Source organism: Hemicordylus capensis, chromosome 10, assembly GCF_027244095.1.
Source record: "Hemicordylus capensis ecotype Gifberg chromosome 10, rHemCap1.1.pri, whole genome shotgun sequence".
In the NCBI taxonomy this organism is placed as follows: domain Eukaryota; kingdom Metazoa; phylum Chordata; class Lepidosauria; order Squamata; family Cordylidae; genus Hemicordylus; species Hemicordylus capensis.
In genome coordinates this window covers 16,555,719-16,571,322 of record NC_069666.1, presented here as the reverse complement: position 1 = coordinate 16,571,322, position 15,604 = coordinate 16,555,719, and the positions used below count along the sequence as shown (strand labels likewise).

General features: G+C 49.9%; 1 protein-coding gene across 5 annotated transcripts in view; it reads right to left on the bottom strand.

Annotated features, from left to right (window-relative positions):
• The window catches only part of PARP6 (poly(ADP-ribose) polymerase family member 6), a 64,412-nt gene that overhangs the window by 29,082 nt on the left and 19,726 nt on the right, over positions 1–15,604 (bottom strand). For 3 of the 5 annotated variants that reach the window (XR_008311502.1, XM_053272881.1, XM_053272882.1), the window contains exons 5-13: positions 14,537–14,597; positions 13,949–14,039; positions 12,092–12,158; positions 10,872–11,021; positions 8,566–8,743; positions 5,639–5,692; positions 5,181–5,276; positions 2,634–2,726; positions 421–546 (exon numbers count right to left, since the gene is read on the bottom strand). Coding sequence is in view for 4 of the 5 variants with exons in the window: in XM_053272881.1 (XP_053128856.1) it covers positions 421–546; positions 2,634–2,726; positions 5,181–5,276; positions 5,639–5,692; positions 8,566–8,743; positions 10,872–11,021; positions 12,092–12,158; positions 13,949–14,039; positions 14,537–14,597 (916 nt within the window). In the remaining variant the exon portion in view is untranslated. The remainder of the gene's footprint in view (positions 1–420; positions 547–2,633; positions 2,727–5,180; positions 5,277–5,638; positions 5,693–8,565; positions 8,744–10,871; positions 11,022–12,091; positions 12,159–13,948; positions 14,040–14,536; positions 14,598–15,604) is intronic. The other 2 variants (XM_053272883.1, XM_053272884.1) reach the window with 1 other exon arrangement.

Below are 15,604 nucleotides of genomic sequence, written 5' to 3'. Positions count from 1 at the left end.
TCACAGTACAGTGCATCTTCCCCACCACCACCACCACCATTCTGGGGGAATCTCCTGATCGCAGAAGTTCCTCTTATGCTCTGCTTGTATATTTGTTTACAATATACAATACAAACTAAGTGCTACAAAGATACTAAGTCCCCAGTACATTCTTATGGGAAAGAAATGAAAGCCCAAAGCATTGCCTCTGGAACTCCTCACCACTTGAGGACATAGCAAGCATGTAACAATTCTGCTATACGCCATCCAGTCCTGCGATTGAAATAAAGACATGCAACCCTGACGAACTGGATTCAAATCTGCAACTTGCAATTCATTTCCGTAAAATTCCAAAGGTAGATGTTGAGTGTTAAATGTTTACAAAACCCACCAGACGTTCAGGGGTATCTCCCTGCCCTGTGCCCTCTGACTCACACCAACCTTGGGGTTGAAGGCAAGGGTCTTGGGGTCACTGGGGTCCACAACGGAAGGGTAAGGCTCAAAGATGATGCTCTTGCGCGGGGACTCCAAGGCTGCTCGGCACATGGCCACAAGGAGGTCCACTACCTGGGAAAGAAAAGCAGGTGAAGGGCGAGGAGTCAGCAGTGTTCTGGCTAACAGGGATTCCCAGGTGTGACTGGCTACAACTCCCATGATCCTCAAGCAAAACCCTTTGCAGCTGTGGATTCTGGGAGTTGTAGTCAACATCTGGGAATCCCTGTTAGAGGGAACAGTGCCCCTCAATACTGTTTGACCGAAACACCCATGGCTGAAGGCAGGCTCCCCCAGCTTGATTCCCCAGATGTTGTTGGCTGTTGGTATTGAGGATGTTGTGGTCCAACATCTGGAGACTCAGGCTTGGAACTTCTGCCTTGAGTTTTATTTGTGCACTCTCTCTAGATGTGGATCTCTATATATCTCTGTGTTGCTTTATATACTCCTAGAGTCCAGTGTTCCCTCTAACAGGGGTTCCCAGATGTTATGGACTACAGCTCCCAGAACCCCCAGCTGCAAAGGCTTCTGCTGGGGGATTATGGGAGTTGTAGTCAACAACATCTGGGAACCCCTGTTAGAGGGGACACTGGTAGGCAGGGGTGGACTAAGGTGCGGCAGGGCCTGAGCTGAGCCAAATGCTGCCTGCTGGGGACCAGCCCTCTTTCAAAACTGGCCCTTGCAAGCTTTGAAAGAGGCTCAAGGCAGGGAAGAAGGAAAGTTGTCCATAGCTTAGCTTCTTCTTCTCTCCTCATGCTTCTTGCAAGCTTTTTCTCTGGGCTGCCAGTGTGGAGGAGGGAAGCATAGTTACAAAGGGCCACACTGGCTCCAAAGAGCTGTTCTGACAGCAGTGGCAGAGGGCATCTTAACACCCTCCTGCCACCATAATAGTCTGCCACCTGAGGCCACTGCCTCACCTTGCCTCATGAAAGGACTGCCCCAGGGATAGGAATAGCGCCCTCCCTCCACCACACCTCATCTAATCTCCCTCCTCCACACTGACAGATCAGAGAAAAATGGCTAGGTATTCGACCTGCAAGAAAATAAACTTGAATGTCTGGGAGGCCCATAAGATTTGGATGTTTTTCCCCCGTGGGAATGGGCAGATTTTGAGGCCATATTCCCAGATAGTTCCAACAAAGTGTCTCCTCCCTTCTGAGCCAGACTTTGCATCTCTGTGTTAACTCAGAGGTTTTGAAAATTGGGTCCCCAGATGTTGTTGGACTACAAATCTCAGCATCCCCACCCATTGTGCCTACAAATGATGGGAGTTGTACAGTGTTCCCTCTAACAGGAATTCCCAGATGTTGTGGGCTACAACTCCCAGAGTCCCCAGCTGCAGTGGCTTTTGCTTGGGGATTATGGGAGTTGTAGTCAACAACATCTGGGAATCCCTCTTAGAGGGAACAGTGGAGTTGTAGTCCAATGGCATCTGGGGACCCAAGGTTGTGCACCCCTGCATTAACTCATTGGCACATATTTATTAGTCCTCATTTTAAACAAACACACACCTTGTGCATTTGTGAAGTTTCTGGTGTACATTGCATCCAACAATCATAAATTTTTAAATATTTATGCCAGTGGTTCCCAAACTGGGAGCCTCCAGATGTTGCTGAACTACAACTCCCATCACCCGGGTACAAGTGCGGGGGCTGATAGGAGTTGTAGTTCAGCAACATCTGGGGGCTCCCAGTTTGGGAACTACTGGTTTATGCCCTTCTTCTGGAGGACTCAGGACAGCTTAGAACAAGAAGATAAAATCCTTAAGAGCAAATCAATGCACACCCTCCTTTGTTTATGACAGTGCACATGGTGCTTCTCCCTCTTTTTCACTCCACAGCAACCCTGCAAGGTAGGGCAGACTGAGAGTGGATGCTTGGCCCAAGGTGAGCTTCATGGCTGAGCAAAGATTTGAGCCCAGGTATCCCCAGTTCTCATCCAGCACTCCAACCATCACGCCCCCATGACACTTTATTCATATGGATAAAGAGTTATGCCAGAGACGCCCCAGAGCAACAGATGACATGTTCAAGAATAAGCCCTTATTGTGGGCCTAAGACCAAGTGCTGTATTCTTCTTTGCACACCTGGAACTTGTCTTCCTTCTGCCTAGTTCTAGCTCGGCACACCCCTCCATCCAAGTCCCATTTCTCGCACTGGTACCTCTGCTCCTGTAGCCACCTCCTCCGCAGCACCGGACATCACGCCCAAAGTATAGAACGAGAAGACACACAACTCCCGTGTGCATACTGCTGGCTACAAGAAGACAAAAGGCACACAGCTACTTAAAGAGGCACCCAAGACACTCTGCAAGCCAGGCTAATGTTCCTTTGTCATCATCCTTCCTGGCTGGACCAAAACTGCTCAGTGGTAGAGTTAACAGCTCTGCATGCATAAGGTCCCAGATTCAATTCCTGGCATCACCAGCTTAAATCAAAGATCCTGGATAGCAAAGATGGAAAAGGCCAGTGGTTGAGGCCTTGGAGAACACTGCCAGTCAGAGAATGACAGAGCTGAAGGTCCTTCTCATGACCAGCCAGAACTGGGTAGGGGTGAGGAAAAAAGGGTCGCAAGCAGTGTTCCCTCTAAGAGGGATTCCCAGATGTTGTGGACTACAACACCCATAATCCCCAAGCAAAAGCCATTGCAGCTCGGGATTCTGGGCATTGTAGTCAAGAACATATGGGGATCCCTGTTAGAAGGAACACTGGTAGTGAGGCTCATGTGGAGCCACAAGCCCCGTTCCTACCCTGCTGCCCCAGACCAAGGCTACCTAATGCTCTTACCTGGGTTTTAACCAAGGTAAGAGGGGGAAAGTCCCATCTTACCTCATCAGAGCTGTTTGAAGCAGCTCCCGGCAGCCTGGCTCACTCTCCATCAGTGAGTCCTGCCTATAGAGCAGCCAGGAAGCTGGGAGCTGCTGTATAGACACTGGCAGCCTTTCCTCTGCCCACACAGTGCATTGTGGGATACTAGAGGACTTCCTTCTCCAGATCCCTGCTAAGGACATCTCCACTGTGATGACCATGTGGGCACGCAGCAGGGCAGAATGCAGGCGTGCTGTCAGCCATGTGGGAGAAGGCAGGTTGTGTCCTGCCTTTCCCCCCCCCCCCCCCGACCCTCCCTGGCCCCAGGTATAATGGTTGTGTGAACAACCCTATTGGCTAGATGGGCCAACATCCTGACTCAGTGCAGGGCAACTCCCTAAGATATGATTCTGCAATAATTAGATGTCAGAGAGATGACCACAGAAGCTTAGAGTTGGAAGAGCCCTTGGAGGTCTTGAGGTCCAAGCTCAGAACAAGATATTGCTGCAGCATCCTGGACAGATGGCCATCCAGCCTGTGTCTGAAAGCCTCCGGAGAAGGAGAGCCCACCACGGCATGAGGCAGACTGGTCCACTGTCTAACAGCACTGAAAATGAGGAAATCCCTCTGGATGTCTGGCTGAAATCTGCTTCCTTGCCATTTCGAGCCAATGGTTTTATCCCTGTCCTCAGAAGCAACGGAGAACAAGTCCGCTCCTCCTTAAATAGGAAGATCAGAAGCTGCCTTATACTGACCATAGGTCCATCGAGCTCAGTATTTACACACACTGGCAGTGACTTCTCCGAGGTTACAGGCAGGAGTCTCTTCCAGCCCTGTCCTGGAGATGCCCGGAAGAGAACTTGGAACCTTCTACATGCAAGCAAGCATGCAGGTGCTCTTCCCAGAGCAGCCCCATCCCCAATGAGAGATATCTTATGGTGCACTCACATTTAGTCTCCTATTCAAGTGCAACCAAGATGGACCCTGCTTAGCAAAGGGGACAAGTCATGCTTGCTACCACAAGACCAGCTCTCCTTCCGTGGGATAGCCCATCAGATCTCCGAAGACAGCTCTCGTCTCCACTTAGTCTGCTCTTCTCCAGGCTAAACACACCCACCTCCTCAAAGGTTTCCAGACTCTTCACCATCTTGGTTGCTCCCCTCTGTACCCATTCCAGTTGATCAGCATCCTCCTTAAAATGTGGGGCCCAGAAGTGGACACAGTGGCTAACATTCCATGTGGGGCAACATTGGTTTTAGGGGACCCACCCCCGGGGCTGCTGGGCAACCTGAAAGGCGGCCCTAACACCGTAGCATGACAGAATGGCTACGGAGCGACCTAGAACTGCTTCCAGACAGCCCCGCCACACTATGGAGGCTCCCTTTCAAGCTGTCCAGGGATCCCAGAGGGTCCCTAACACCAACTGGCCCCTGCACAGAATGTTGGCCACTATTCCAAGTGAGGCCAGAATGGAGTGGAACAGGAGGGGGCCATAGCTTAGTGGTAGAGCATCTGCTTTGCATGCAGAGGTCTCAGGTCCCAGGTCCCAGGTTCAATCTCCAGGTAGGGCTGGGAAAGACTCCCGCCTGAAACCTTGGAGAAACTGCTGCCAGTCAGTGTAGTAGATCATAGTGAGCTAGATGATCCAGTGGTCTGACTCTGTATCAGGCAGTTTCCTCTATTCCTAATTACTTCTTGTGATCTGGACACCATGCTTGTTTATCACACACTTGGGATAGCCATGGGAACTTTGTTAGGTCAGAGTTGACCCCATCAGAAAAGGGTTTGCTTGCTCAACTGCTTTCAGGGGGAGGGGGGGACCTCTCCCAGGGGTACCCATCTCAACTTGACCCATCCAAGCTGGAGAGCCAAGAGTCTGATGCCCCCGAAAGTGGGGCAGTACCTTCAGCATGGATCCATTCTGGAAGACGTGCTGTTCATCACAAACCACACAATATTCATTCAGCGTAGGAATCCTCTGTTCTGCATACTTCATAATCTGGGGGAGAAAGGAAGGCGACATCTACATCAGACCCAACATGATGCACAGCCTAGTATAAATGGGGCAAACAGTCACTTCAGGGGGCAATTTTGGGCAGGAAGACAGTGCAGGAAGAGAGGGTTCACACACACACACACACACACACACACACACACACACCACATGCATCACAGTCCTGATCCACTTTGCCACCCTTCTTTAACTTCAGTTGCTTTATGCAGAGGACGGGATGAGGAGGAGAGACACTTCTGCTTTTAAGCCCATTTCTTGACTTTGGACTTAACATCATGTGTCTCTTGGCCCTCAGGTGTGGTGGGCTGCGTTAAGGAGAAGGGGGACACAGAAGCATCCGTACGTACCTGGACAAGAAACCCGTACTCCAAGGTGGGGATGTTTTTGCAGTGGCCACCAACCTGCAGAGAGCAGAGAGAGGAAGCCCGGCCATATTACTCGGCAGCACCTGCTCATCCATCACCGGCAGGCACATTTCTTTTCTCCACACGCATGTCTGGCAGGAGACTCAGTGACACACTTCTTGTCCCCGTTCCATGCTACCACTTTCTAAAGATTCTAGGCTTGTTCACACAACCCTAAGCAGGATCGGAGAAGTGCTCAGGCAGGGTCGGGGAGCCAGGCATGTTCCAAATCCACGGTCCTGTGAACTCAAACATCAAGTGGGGGGGAGACTGATTGGGTGGGAAGCAGGAGCTGGGTAGCTTTTTGCCCACCTTCAATAAAATGCTGGGGAAAGGATGGGGGTTGGTTGTGCCCATCCTACCCAGGTTGTGCCCATCCTACCCATCCTACCAGTAGCCAAAATTCCATTGCCTGAATACGGGACACAAGTGGTTGGGTGGTTGTCTTGTGGTCAGGGTCACCTGTGGGTGGAGTCATCTTAGAAGCACTTGTAAAAACAACAACAAAACAAGCCCCACGATTTCACGAAGCTTGAAATCGTTCATTTCAAATGATTTGAACGCTCATGGGTCAGAAGCGCGCACAGCTCTCTGACCCTGGCTGGGCACTCCTCCAGTCCTGGTTAGGGTTGTGTGAACAAGCCTAATCTCTCCAAGCAACTCCCACTGGTTTATTAATGAAATAATAAGAATTAAGAAGAGCATTCAAACAGAAGCTATGGAGATCTGCCTAGGAGCACAGCAGGACTAAAAGAACTGGGCGTGGTTATCCATCCCAGGCTCTTAAGGCCTGTAATATGTTTCCATTAGTCCTGCCTGGGAGCACGCGGGAAGGATAACCCAATCAGAGATGTCCTCGGCTCCAGGCAGCAAAGAATAGAGGCCTCCACCAGATTCTTTGAAGGGATCAAAAACTGGGAGGCAATCTTGAAACCAGACTTGGGAGCTGCTCTATAGGCAGGACTGACTGATGGAGAGTGAGCCAGGCTGCCGGGAGCTGCTTCAAACAGCTCTGATCACCCACACGATTGGGGTTGTGAGGTAAGATGGGACTTTCCCCCTCTTACCTTGGTTAAAACCCAGGTAAGAGCATTAGGTAGCCTTGGTCTGGGGCAGCAGGGTAGGAGCAGGGCTTGTGGCTCCACATGAGCCTCACTACCAGTGTTCCTTCTAACAGGGATCCCCATATGTTCTTGACTACAATGCCCAGAATCCCGAGCTGCAATGGCTTTTGCTTGGAGATTATGGGTGTTGTAGTCCACAACATCTGGGAATCCTTCTTAGAGGGAACACTGCTTGCTACCCTGTTTTCCTCACCCCTACCCAGTTTTGGCTGGTCATGAGAAGGACCTTCAGCTCTGTCATTCTCTGACTGGCAGTGTTCTCCAAGGCCTCCACCACTGGCCTTTTCCATCTTTGCTACCCAGGATCTTTTATTTAAACTGGTGATGCCAGGAATTGAATCTGGGACCTTATGCATGCAGAGCTGTTAACTTGGGAGCAAAGGGCATCCTCTTCCTGACCGCACCCACTGCTGATAGAGGGCACTTCTAGATGCATTCCACACTGTCATTATTTTTCTGCTAGGAGTCACACGTGGAAATGAATCACTCTTTTCCACACTGCAGCAAATATCTCATGCACATCTACTGCATGGATGGGGTTGTAGCTCAGTGGTAGAGCAGCTGCTTTGCATGCAGAAGGTCCCAGGTTCAATCCCTGGTATCTCCAGATAGGGTTGGGAAAGAGACTCCTGCCTGAAACTTTGGAGAGCTGCTGCCAGTAAGTGTGGGCAACCCTGAGCTAGATGGACCAAGAGTCTGATTCAGTATAAGGTAGCTTCCTTTGTTTAGGGAATACTCCCCCATAGACTGACTCCCCGACCTCCTACTTGACCTCTCTTGTTTCTCTTTCGGTCTGTTGTATCTGGGCATGCATCTCTCAAGAAAAGGCAGGGGGGAAAACAGCATTAAGCACACCTGTGGTTATTGGTGCATGCACCGCTGTTCTAAAAAATATCAGATTTTCCGCATCAATAAATGTGATTAAGTCAGCATGGGGAAAATATCGATGGACAACGGATGGCTGATGGTGCCATGTGACTCCTCTCCACCCACCAATGAAGATTGAATAAACAAGGTACAACAATCCTGGACTAAATACCCCAGCTAGAAATACCCAGAGATCCAAAGTCTCTCAACTACAGCGGAACTGCAATCAAAATGAGTGCTTGTACGTTAGAGTTGAGCCACACAACCAGCAGCATAAGGTGGTACAGCAATTGCTGGGCTGTACCATTTTAAACTACAGGGAAGGGATCACATCAGAATATTTTCCTGTGTTTAACAAACAACAACAACAGGCTCTTAAAACAATGAAAACTAGCATGTCGGGGAGAAGTTATAGCCTAGCTTTCTCCTTAAGATGCTAGCTTTCTACTTACAGGAAGACACCGTATTTACCAGAATCCAAAACTAAGTTTCCCCCAAATTCTCTTTGTTAGAAATCAGGCGGCGGGGGGACTGGGTTGTGGTGGTTTAAATCGTCTTACATTCAGAGTCATCTTCCTTTTGGGTAAATACAGCTGTATTTACTGCTGTAAATACAGCTGTAAGCTGTATTTAAGCTCTAATTTTTAAGGCGGCCGTCTTAAATGCAGAGTTGTCTTCTCTGGGGGTAAATACGGCATAGATGTGATTCTTCCATCTGCAGCCTGATGTGGTCCAACACCACACTAGCCAAACCATGTGATGCCCCAGAGCATGCAGCTTGGCTCTGACTGCTTGTGTGAGTGGGACGGAAGCAGGACTGCATCCCCAAGAGAAAACCCACAGCCAGCCCCAAGGGACAAGGCCAGAGAGGAAACCCACCAGGATGTTGAATGGGGCGACACCTGCCTGGGTGCTGGGGGGGTAGCCGAACACCTCCACCTTGGGGTTCTTCATCGTGCAGGAGATGGAGCGGTTCATGAGACGGTTGACACGCAGCTCTGGCACACCCAGCTTGCCCTTTAGCATGGAGTCCTGGATGACAGGGAAGCTGGGAGACCTGCAAAACAAAGACTTCTCAGTCTTCTCAGACCACGTGAGCCAGCGGGGTGTAGTGGTTAGAGTACTGGACTGGGAGCGTGGAGCACTGTTCCCTCTAAGAGGGATTCCCAGATGTCATTGACTACAACTCCCAGAACCCCCAAGCCAAAGGCCATTGCAGCTGGGGATTCTGGGAGTTGTAGTCAACAACACCTGGGAATCCCTGTTAGAGGGAACACTGGCAGGGAGACCTGAGTTCAAATCCCCGTTCAGCTATGAAACGCACTGGGTGACTCTGGGCCAGTCACTTCTCTTTCTCTCTCTCCCCCTACCTCACAAGGCTGTTTTGAGGAGAAGCATAAAGCCATGTACACTGCTCTGGTCTCCTTGCGGGAGGAGCAGGATGTGAATGTAATGCATGATAAACTCTTACAGTGGAACAAGGAAATCAGGGCGGCCCATCCATTAGGCCAGGTGAAGTGGTCACCTCAGACACAGGTGCAGGGAGGGGCACAGGGTGGCAAGTACTGTGCTTCTGCTGCTGTGGGCACCACTCTGCCATCTCCTGCCACTACCCTTCCACTGAGGCAGTTAATTTTCCCTTCCTTGCTCCACTAAGCACACCTCTTTTCTCCCCCAACTTCACCCAGGAACTCCCCTGCCAACAACATCTGGGAATCTGTGTTAGAGGGAACACTGGCAGAGGCGCTCTTACCCCTGGACTTTAGGGCCGAAGTCCAGGGCCTCCACAACCCCTGGGGGCCCCACAAATCCTCTTTGGTCTACCCCAGGTGGTTTGGTTGCCCAGCTGAGTATGATGATGCTTTAATTTGCAGGGGGGGCAGGGGGGCTCCAAAGGCCTTTAGGTCCAGCTCCAAAATTACCTAGGTGCACCTCTGAACACTGGCGGGGAGACCCGAGTTCAAATCCCCGTTCTGACTGATTTGGTGGCATTATCGGAGAGTCCTTGAGGTCATTCACACAATCGAAAACTGTGTTCTGCCCAGGTTTGGGAGCTGTGTGTACTCCCAATTTCTGATTGTGTGGAAGCAAGGTTAGAGGAAAACCTGGGTAGCTTTTTCTCCTACCTTGCTTCCACACAATCACTTCTACCCAGGTTTTCCTCTAACCTTGCTTCCACACAATCAGAAATTGGGAGTATACACAGCTCCCAAACCTGGGCAGAACACAGTTTTTGATTGTGTGAATGACCTCCTTGTGTGTCCCTGCCACTGCCTTGGCAACGTGGCCTGCTGAGCGCCCACCGGCAGATGGTGTGGGGGGCAGGGGTGGATTAACACATAGGCAATATAGGCACTTGCCTACGGTGGCAAATTTTGAGGGGCAGCAAATCTTGGGGGGGGGATTAAATCTGTTTTTAATACCTTTCAAAACCACCTCTGCCTGGCGGCAGCACAACAGAAATGGTGGAAAGAGCTCCTAGTGGGCCCGCCTGCCTCCCAAATGACAGGCTGGGCTGTTTTCAGCCCCTTTCGGGCTTCTGCGGCTATTTGCCTACAGGCGGCAAAAAGCTTAATCCACCATAGGAATTGAGCATGCTCAGTTGCATAAAGAAATCTCATGGGGTAAGGGAAAATACCACTGCACTAGCCCCATTGTGAGGAAAAGTGGCATGGGCTGCTTCAGGTGGCAAAGTGTGGACCAGTTCTCAGGGACAACATGGCCGCCCACCCTACACCCCCAGCAGAGGGTGAAATGGCACCACATTGGCTCTTCCTCTTCTTCCCTTCCTAGCAGAAAAAGGAAAGAAGGATGAGAGAGGTGAAAGAAAGAAAGAACTGAGAGTTCTGTTTTTGATAAGGAAGAAAAAGGAGAGGGGAGGGAGAGGGCTGTTTAGTGGTCGCAGAATACCATGGGCTGACACTGCCAAGTAGGCAGGTTGCTCCTTGAGCCTTGCACCCTTAAATATATGAATCCTCAGGGCAATGCAGAACCAAGCAGAGGAGCATTTAAACAACCTGAAGTGGTGCAAGTGAAGTGCTCCAATTGGTCCAAAGACTCCACTCTGGATCAAGAGGGGGCTCCTACTCCTGGAAGTGGGCAGCAGCAAGGGGAAGGTTGCGGGGTGGGGGGAGATGAAAAGAAACCACCCCTAGGAAGAGACAGCAGATGGGGTGCCACCGTACTTGGGGATGGGTGAAAAGATGCTGAGACCAGCCCGGAATTTCTTGATGGTGCCACTGGCCTTGAACCAGCTGTGCCGCTTTTCTTGCTGGGTCTTGAGGAAGTCATTGCTGAGGTGCTTCCATTGCTGGGATGTGAACATTCCCAGTATCCTAGTGGAAAGATGACAGTGACTGGCATAGTCAATCAGTAGGGAAGGCAGTGTGATAAGACCCCATTGAGCCTGGTTTCCCCAGATTTGGCAACTGCCATGGGAAATGGATCCCAGTTGCACACAGAAGGACAATAGACAGTTAAAAAACACACACATACCCAGCAAACTGAGCAAAGAGGCATCTTTTAAAGTGGAGAGTCTTTTATATTGAGCAAGGGGGGAGGAATTGTCCCTATCCAACCCCAGCACAGTGTTTTCCCAGCAGTTATTGGAAACAAATAGTTTGGGGTTTGCTTGGTTGTTGTTTTTAAGAATGTGAGTTCTTTTGGGACAGGGAATTGTCTAATGCTTCTTTCTCTTTCTATGTAAACTGCTTTGTAAACCTTTTAAATGGGTGTTTGTCAATAACTAGCCTTACCCATTTTTGTTTCTTATCACATCTAGGACCGGGTCTCACGATCAGTGAGACCCGGTTTGGGGCGGTGAGAGGGGAGAGCGGACTAAGAGCAGAGAGGGAGCCCTGGGCGGGCGGATCGGCTGCCCATACGATTGCTGGCTCTGTGACAGAGCCGACGGGGGCTGGGGGAAGCGGGGGCTAATCGCTCCCCGCAAGCTCCAGCATGCCCTGCGTGAGCACACAGGGCATGCTGGAGAGACCCCCGGAGCCGGGACGTGGCTTTTCAGCTCCCCTCCAAGGGTCTCCTCGTCAGTAGGCACGGCACAAAGCCACGCTGCAGCTACTCCCAATTATTAAAACCAGGTTTGTGGAGCACTCGCTCCGCAAACCTGGTTTGAGGGCTGGGGTACTTAGGCGGGTTACCCGCCTAGGAACCACCGGTTCACACGATGGGGCAAAATCGAGCTAGCCTCCACTAGCCCAATTTTGCCCCATCGTGTGAATAGCCTCTTAGTCTCATGTAGTAACCTTAATTTTTCTGACATTTAAATGAATGACAATGGTCCTTTCCCCGCCTCCTGCCAAAAAGTGTCCAATTTGCTCTGCAATGACAGATGTCTATAGAGTGATTTGCTATCCTTCACTGGGAAGGATAAAAAGGTCCTACTCACTTCTTCAGCTGTAGGCCCAGTCCAAACCCTTCCTTATTGGATGGCTGGAAAACCTCGATGGATGGTTCTAGAGAAAGAGGAATTCATTAGTTTGCTTTATTTGTTTACTGCATTTATATATCATTTTTTGTTCAAGGCAGTAACCACAATATATGCAACATATACCCATGGAATATGCAGTACCCACAATGCTTAGTGGCTTAGATGGCTGCTGGATGAGGACATGAAGAAAGGAGATCCTTCCATCAGGCGAGGTGAGGCTGTTGCCTCCAGCATCAGATTATTGGGGTACCAGCCAGGTGGCAAGATAGTCTCCACTGCTGCCATTGGAGCAGCTCTTCAGGACCGATCTGGCTTCTGAGAGCTTTGCTGGGTGAGTCTCTCTTCACACTCTTGGCAAAGCGTGCAAGAAGCATAAGGAGAGAAAAGGAGGCTGCTGGCAATGTTCCCTGTCCTTTGCCCCTCATGCCAGTTTCAAACCTGTGCCAGTTTTAAAAAGAGGCTAACCCCCACCAGTCTCTTTGGAGAAATACTGGCCAGCACAGTCAAAAGCAGCATGGTTTTCTGCAAAGGCCTTCTTTGTGGTTCAGTAAATCAGTGTTACAATAGCAACAAGATTTAGCCATTCAGGAAGTATGGAACATAGAAAGCTGCCTTATGCTGAGTCAGACCATTGGTCCATCTAGTTCAGTATTGCCTACGAGGGATGTGCCGAAACGTGATTCGGCAATATATCTTGAAGATGCCAAGTAGGGAACTTTGAACTTTCTGCTCTTCCCAGAGCAGCTCCACCCCCTAAGAGGAATATCTTACAGGGCTCACACATGTAGTCTTCCATTCATATGCAACTAGGGCAGACCCTGCTTAGCTAAGGGGACAAGTCAGGCTTGCTACCACAAGATCAGCTCTCCTCTTCCGCCAGATCAATCTCCATCTATTACATATAAGGTGGTGAAGTTTTGCTCTAATGCTATGTGGTTACGTCAGTTTTTTATTTCATGCATATGTTCTTCCTGAATTTTTAGTTTATATTTATATCTTATTGTTAGCCATTGCTAGTCAAGTCTTTGACTGGTACTGTCTGTGATTGATGTTTTATTATTTTCTAGCAACTGTTAACCTCTTATAGGATTCCTTTTATTCTACTATTTCTAGTTGATTTGTAAGCTGACAACGGGTCGTAAATAAATATATATAAAACCCACAATGCACTGCATTGTGCACTCCGCCGCTGCTGGGCACTATTGCCGTCCGGCTTTATGGGCAGCCCAAGCAGTCACATGACCAGGGAGTGGGGTCGCTCACACCCTTCTACCATACTATAAGCCCAGGTTAAAAAACAACAACAGGCTACCTAGTCACAGAGCACCACGACTGGGACTCATCCTGGTGCTTCTCATGACCAGCTCTACCCAGGTAGGGCTTCCCTAGCCTAGGTAGAGCCAGTCACGAGAACGGCCTTAATATCAAGCTCAATGGGCTGGCTCACAGGAAGCTGCTCCATACCGTGACAGGCCATTGGTTTAGCTAGCTCAGGTCTGCCTACACTGACTGCCAGCAGCAACCCAGGGTTTCGAGTGGGCATTTCCCAGCCCTGCCTAGAGATACCAGGAACTGGACCGGGGCTTCCTGCATGCAAATAAGATGCTCTGCCCCTGAGCTGCAGCCCCATCCTTTTGGAAGCTTCAACCACTGTGATGCATCATTGCAAGGTATACGTGGGCATCATTGTCCAACACCACAGACGGTGTCTCTAGTGGCAGCTTTCTCACTCCCTTTAGGATCTGAGCTAGATGGACCATCTGAGCTTCCTCACCCCACTTCCTTATCTCCAAGTCCTGCAGATGGACTACTCACCGGGGCCATCCAGATACTGGGAAAGGGAGAACCGCAGGCGCAGAACGATGGGCTCGGTCCGGAGGACCTTCCAGGCTGTTGCCACTTCCTCCTGCAAAGAGAACCAGATCAAATCCTGGGGCCAGTTTTGAGATTGTGAGTGTTAGACTAGGAGACCTGAGTCCCAAGCTCCAGGCAGCCACGAAATTCACCATATAACGCTGGGCCAGTCACTTCTCTTTCAGCCTAACCCACCTCACAGGTTTGTTGTGAGGATAAACAAAACCATGTACTCTGGGTTTCTTGAAGCAAGAGAGCGAGATACATGTAAAGATAGATAGATAGATAGATAGATAGATAGATAGATAGATAGATAGATAGATAGATAGATAGATAATTGCACTTTAGAAAGTACAGAGGGGTGTGTGAGGGTGACGTTCTAATCCCAGAAACTGAGCCTTTCTAACTGGACCAAGAGTTCTGGAACTCTCAAGCTTCTAGGCCTACAGATGTTTGGAAAGGAAGAAAGGGGTCTCCCAACATTCGTGTGACCCTCTCCACTCCTGCCATTTGTAGAATGCACACACTGTTAGATTGCCCACTACTTACATCTAGGAAGCCAATGTTGATATGCAGGTCAATGTCCACATCGTCAATGGTCCCATATTCTCTGTGGAGCAAATCAGAAGGGTTAAGAAAACACATGATGTGAAAAGGAATAGCAGGAACAGGAGAAGAAGGATGAGGGCTTTCTAGCAGGGCTACTAGGTGCCCCTTATTCCAAAACAGAACCATCTCACCAAATGTAATAAATGTTGCTTACTACACAGTCCCAATTCCTGGCTCCACAGCATTCTATATAAAGATGTTCCATAGTTCCAGGGTGTCTCTTATTTTTTAATTTTTGATTTAACTGCTCTGAGGTCCCAGCAGAAAGAGAAAGCAACAGCTGATGAAGACTCCTGTGTTGGATCTGGGCTTTAGAAACCAGTTTGTTTTGTCTCCAGGGGAGAGGAAGGGAGGGAGGGAGGGAGTTAGGCCTGTGTGTCTAATACGTACCCCCAACCCTGGGTACTGCATGGATGCAAGTGCTCCCAGCACAGCTAGCTGCATGAAGTCCCTCATGGCTGCATTCACATGTAGCACAGATCCGCGGGTCCAATGGACCCGCAGTTCCACACCTCCCCTCCTCCTGCTCTCCTGTCTGTATTTGGATGTTCTGGAGAGCATCCTCTCTTCAGTCAGTGAGACTGCAGAGAGGCGGGGGAGCTGGCTGTGCAGGCTTCCTTCTTGCTTGAAGGACAGCCTGCATAGCCAATCAGGGAGGGAGAAAGGGAGGGGCTTCCTCCCTCAACTCCAGTCTGGCTGAATGCAGCCTCCAGTGCTGCATTCGGACAGCAGGGAGACTCCTTGGACCCTCAGTTTGGAGCAGTGAAACTCATTAAAAACTGAAGGTTCAAATAGGAGTATTCTCAGCACAGCCTCAAGCCACACTACTGACAGGATCAAAGTTGCACGCATTCGGATGTAACAGTAAGGAAACCGTGGGTCCCTACAACTCCGGTCCCCTGTTACATGTGAATGAGTCCATAGTCTTCGACACCGGGGGAGTCTCATCTATAGTACACGGGGATAACTAGGAAGCTGTGCAAGAAGAGCTGGGAAGTGTAGCTTCCC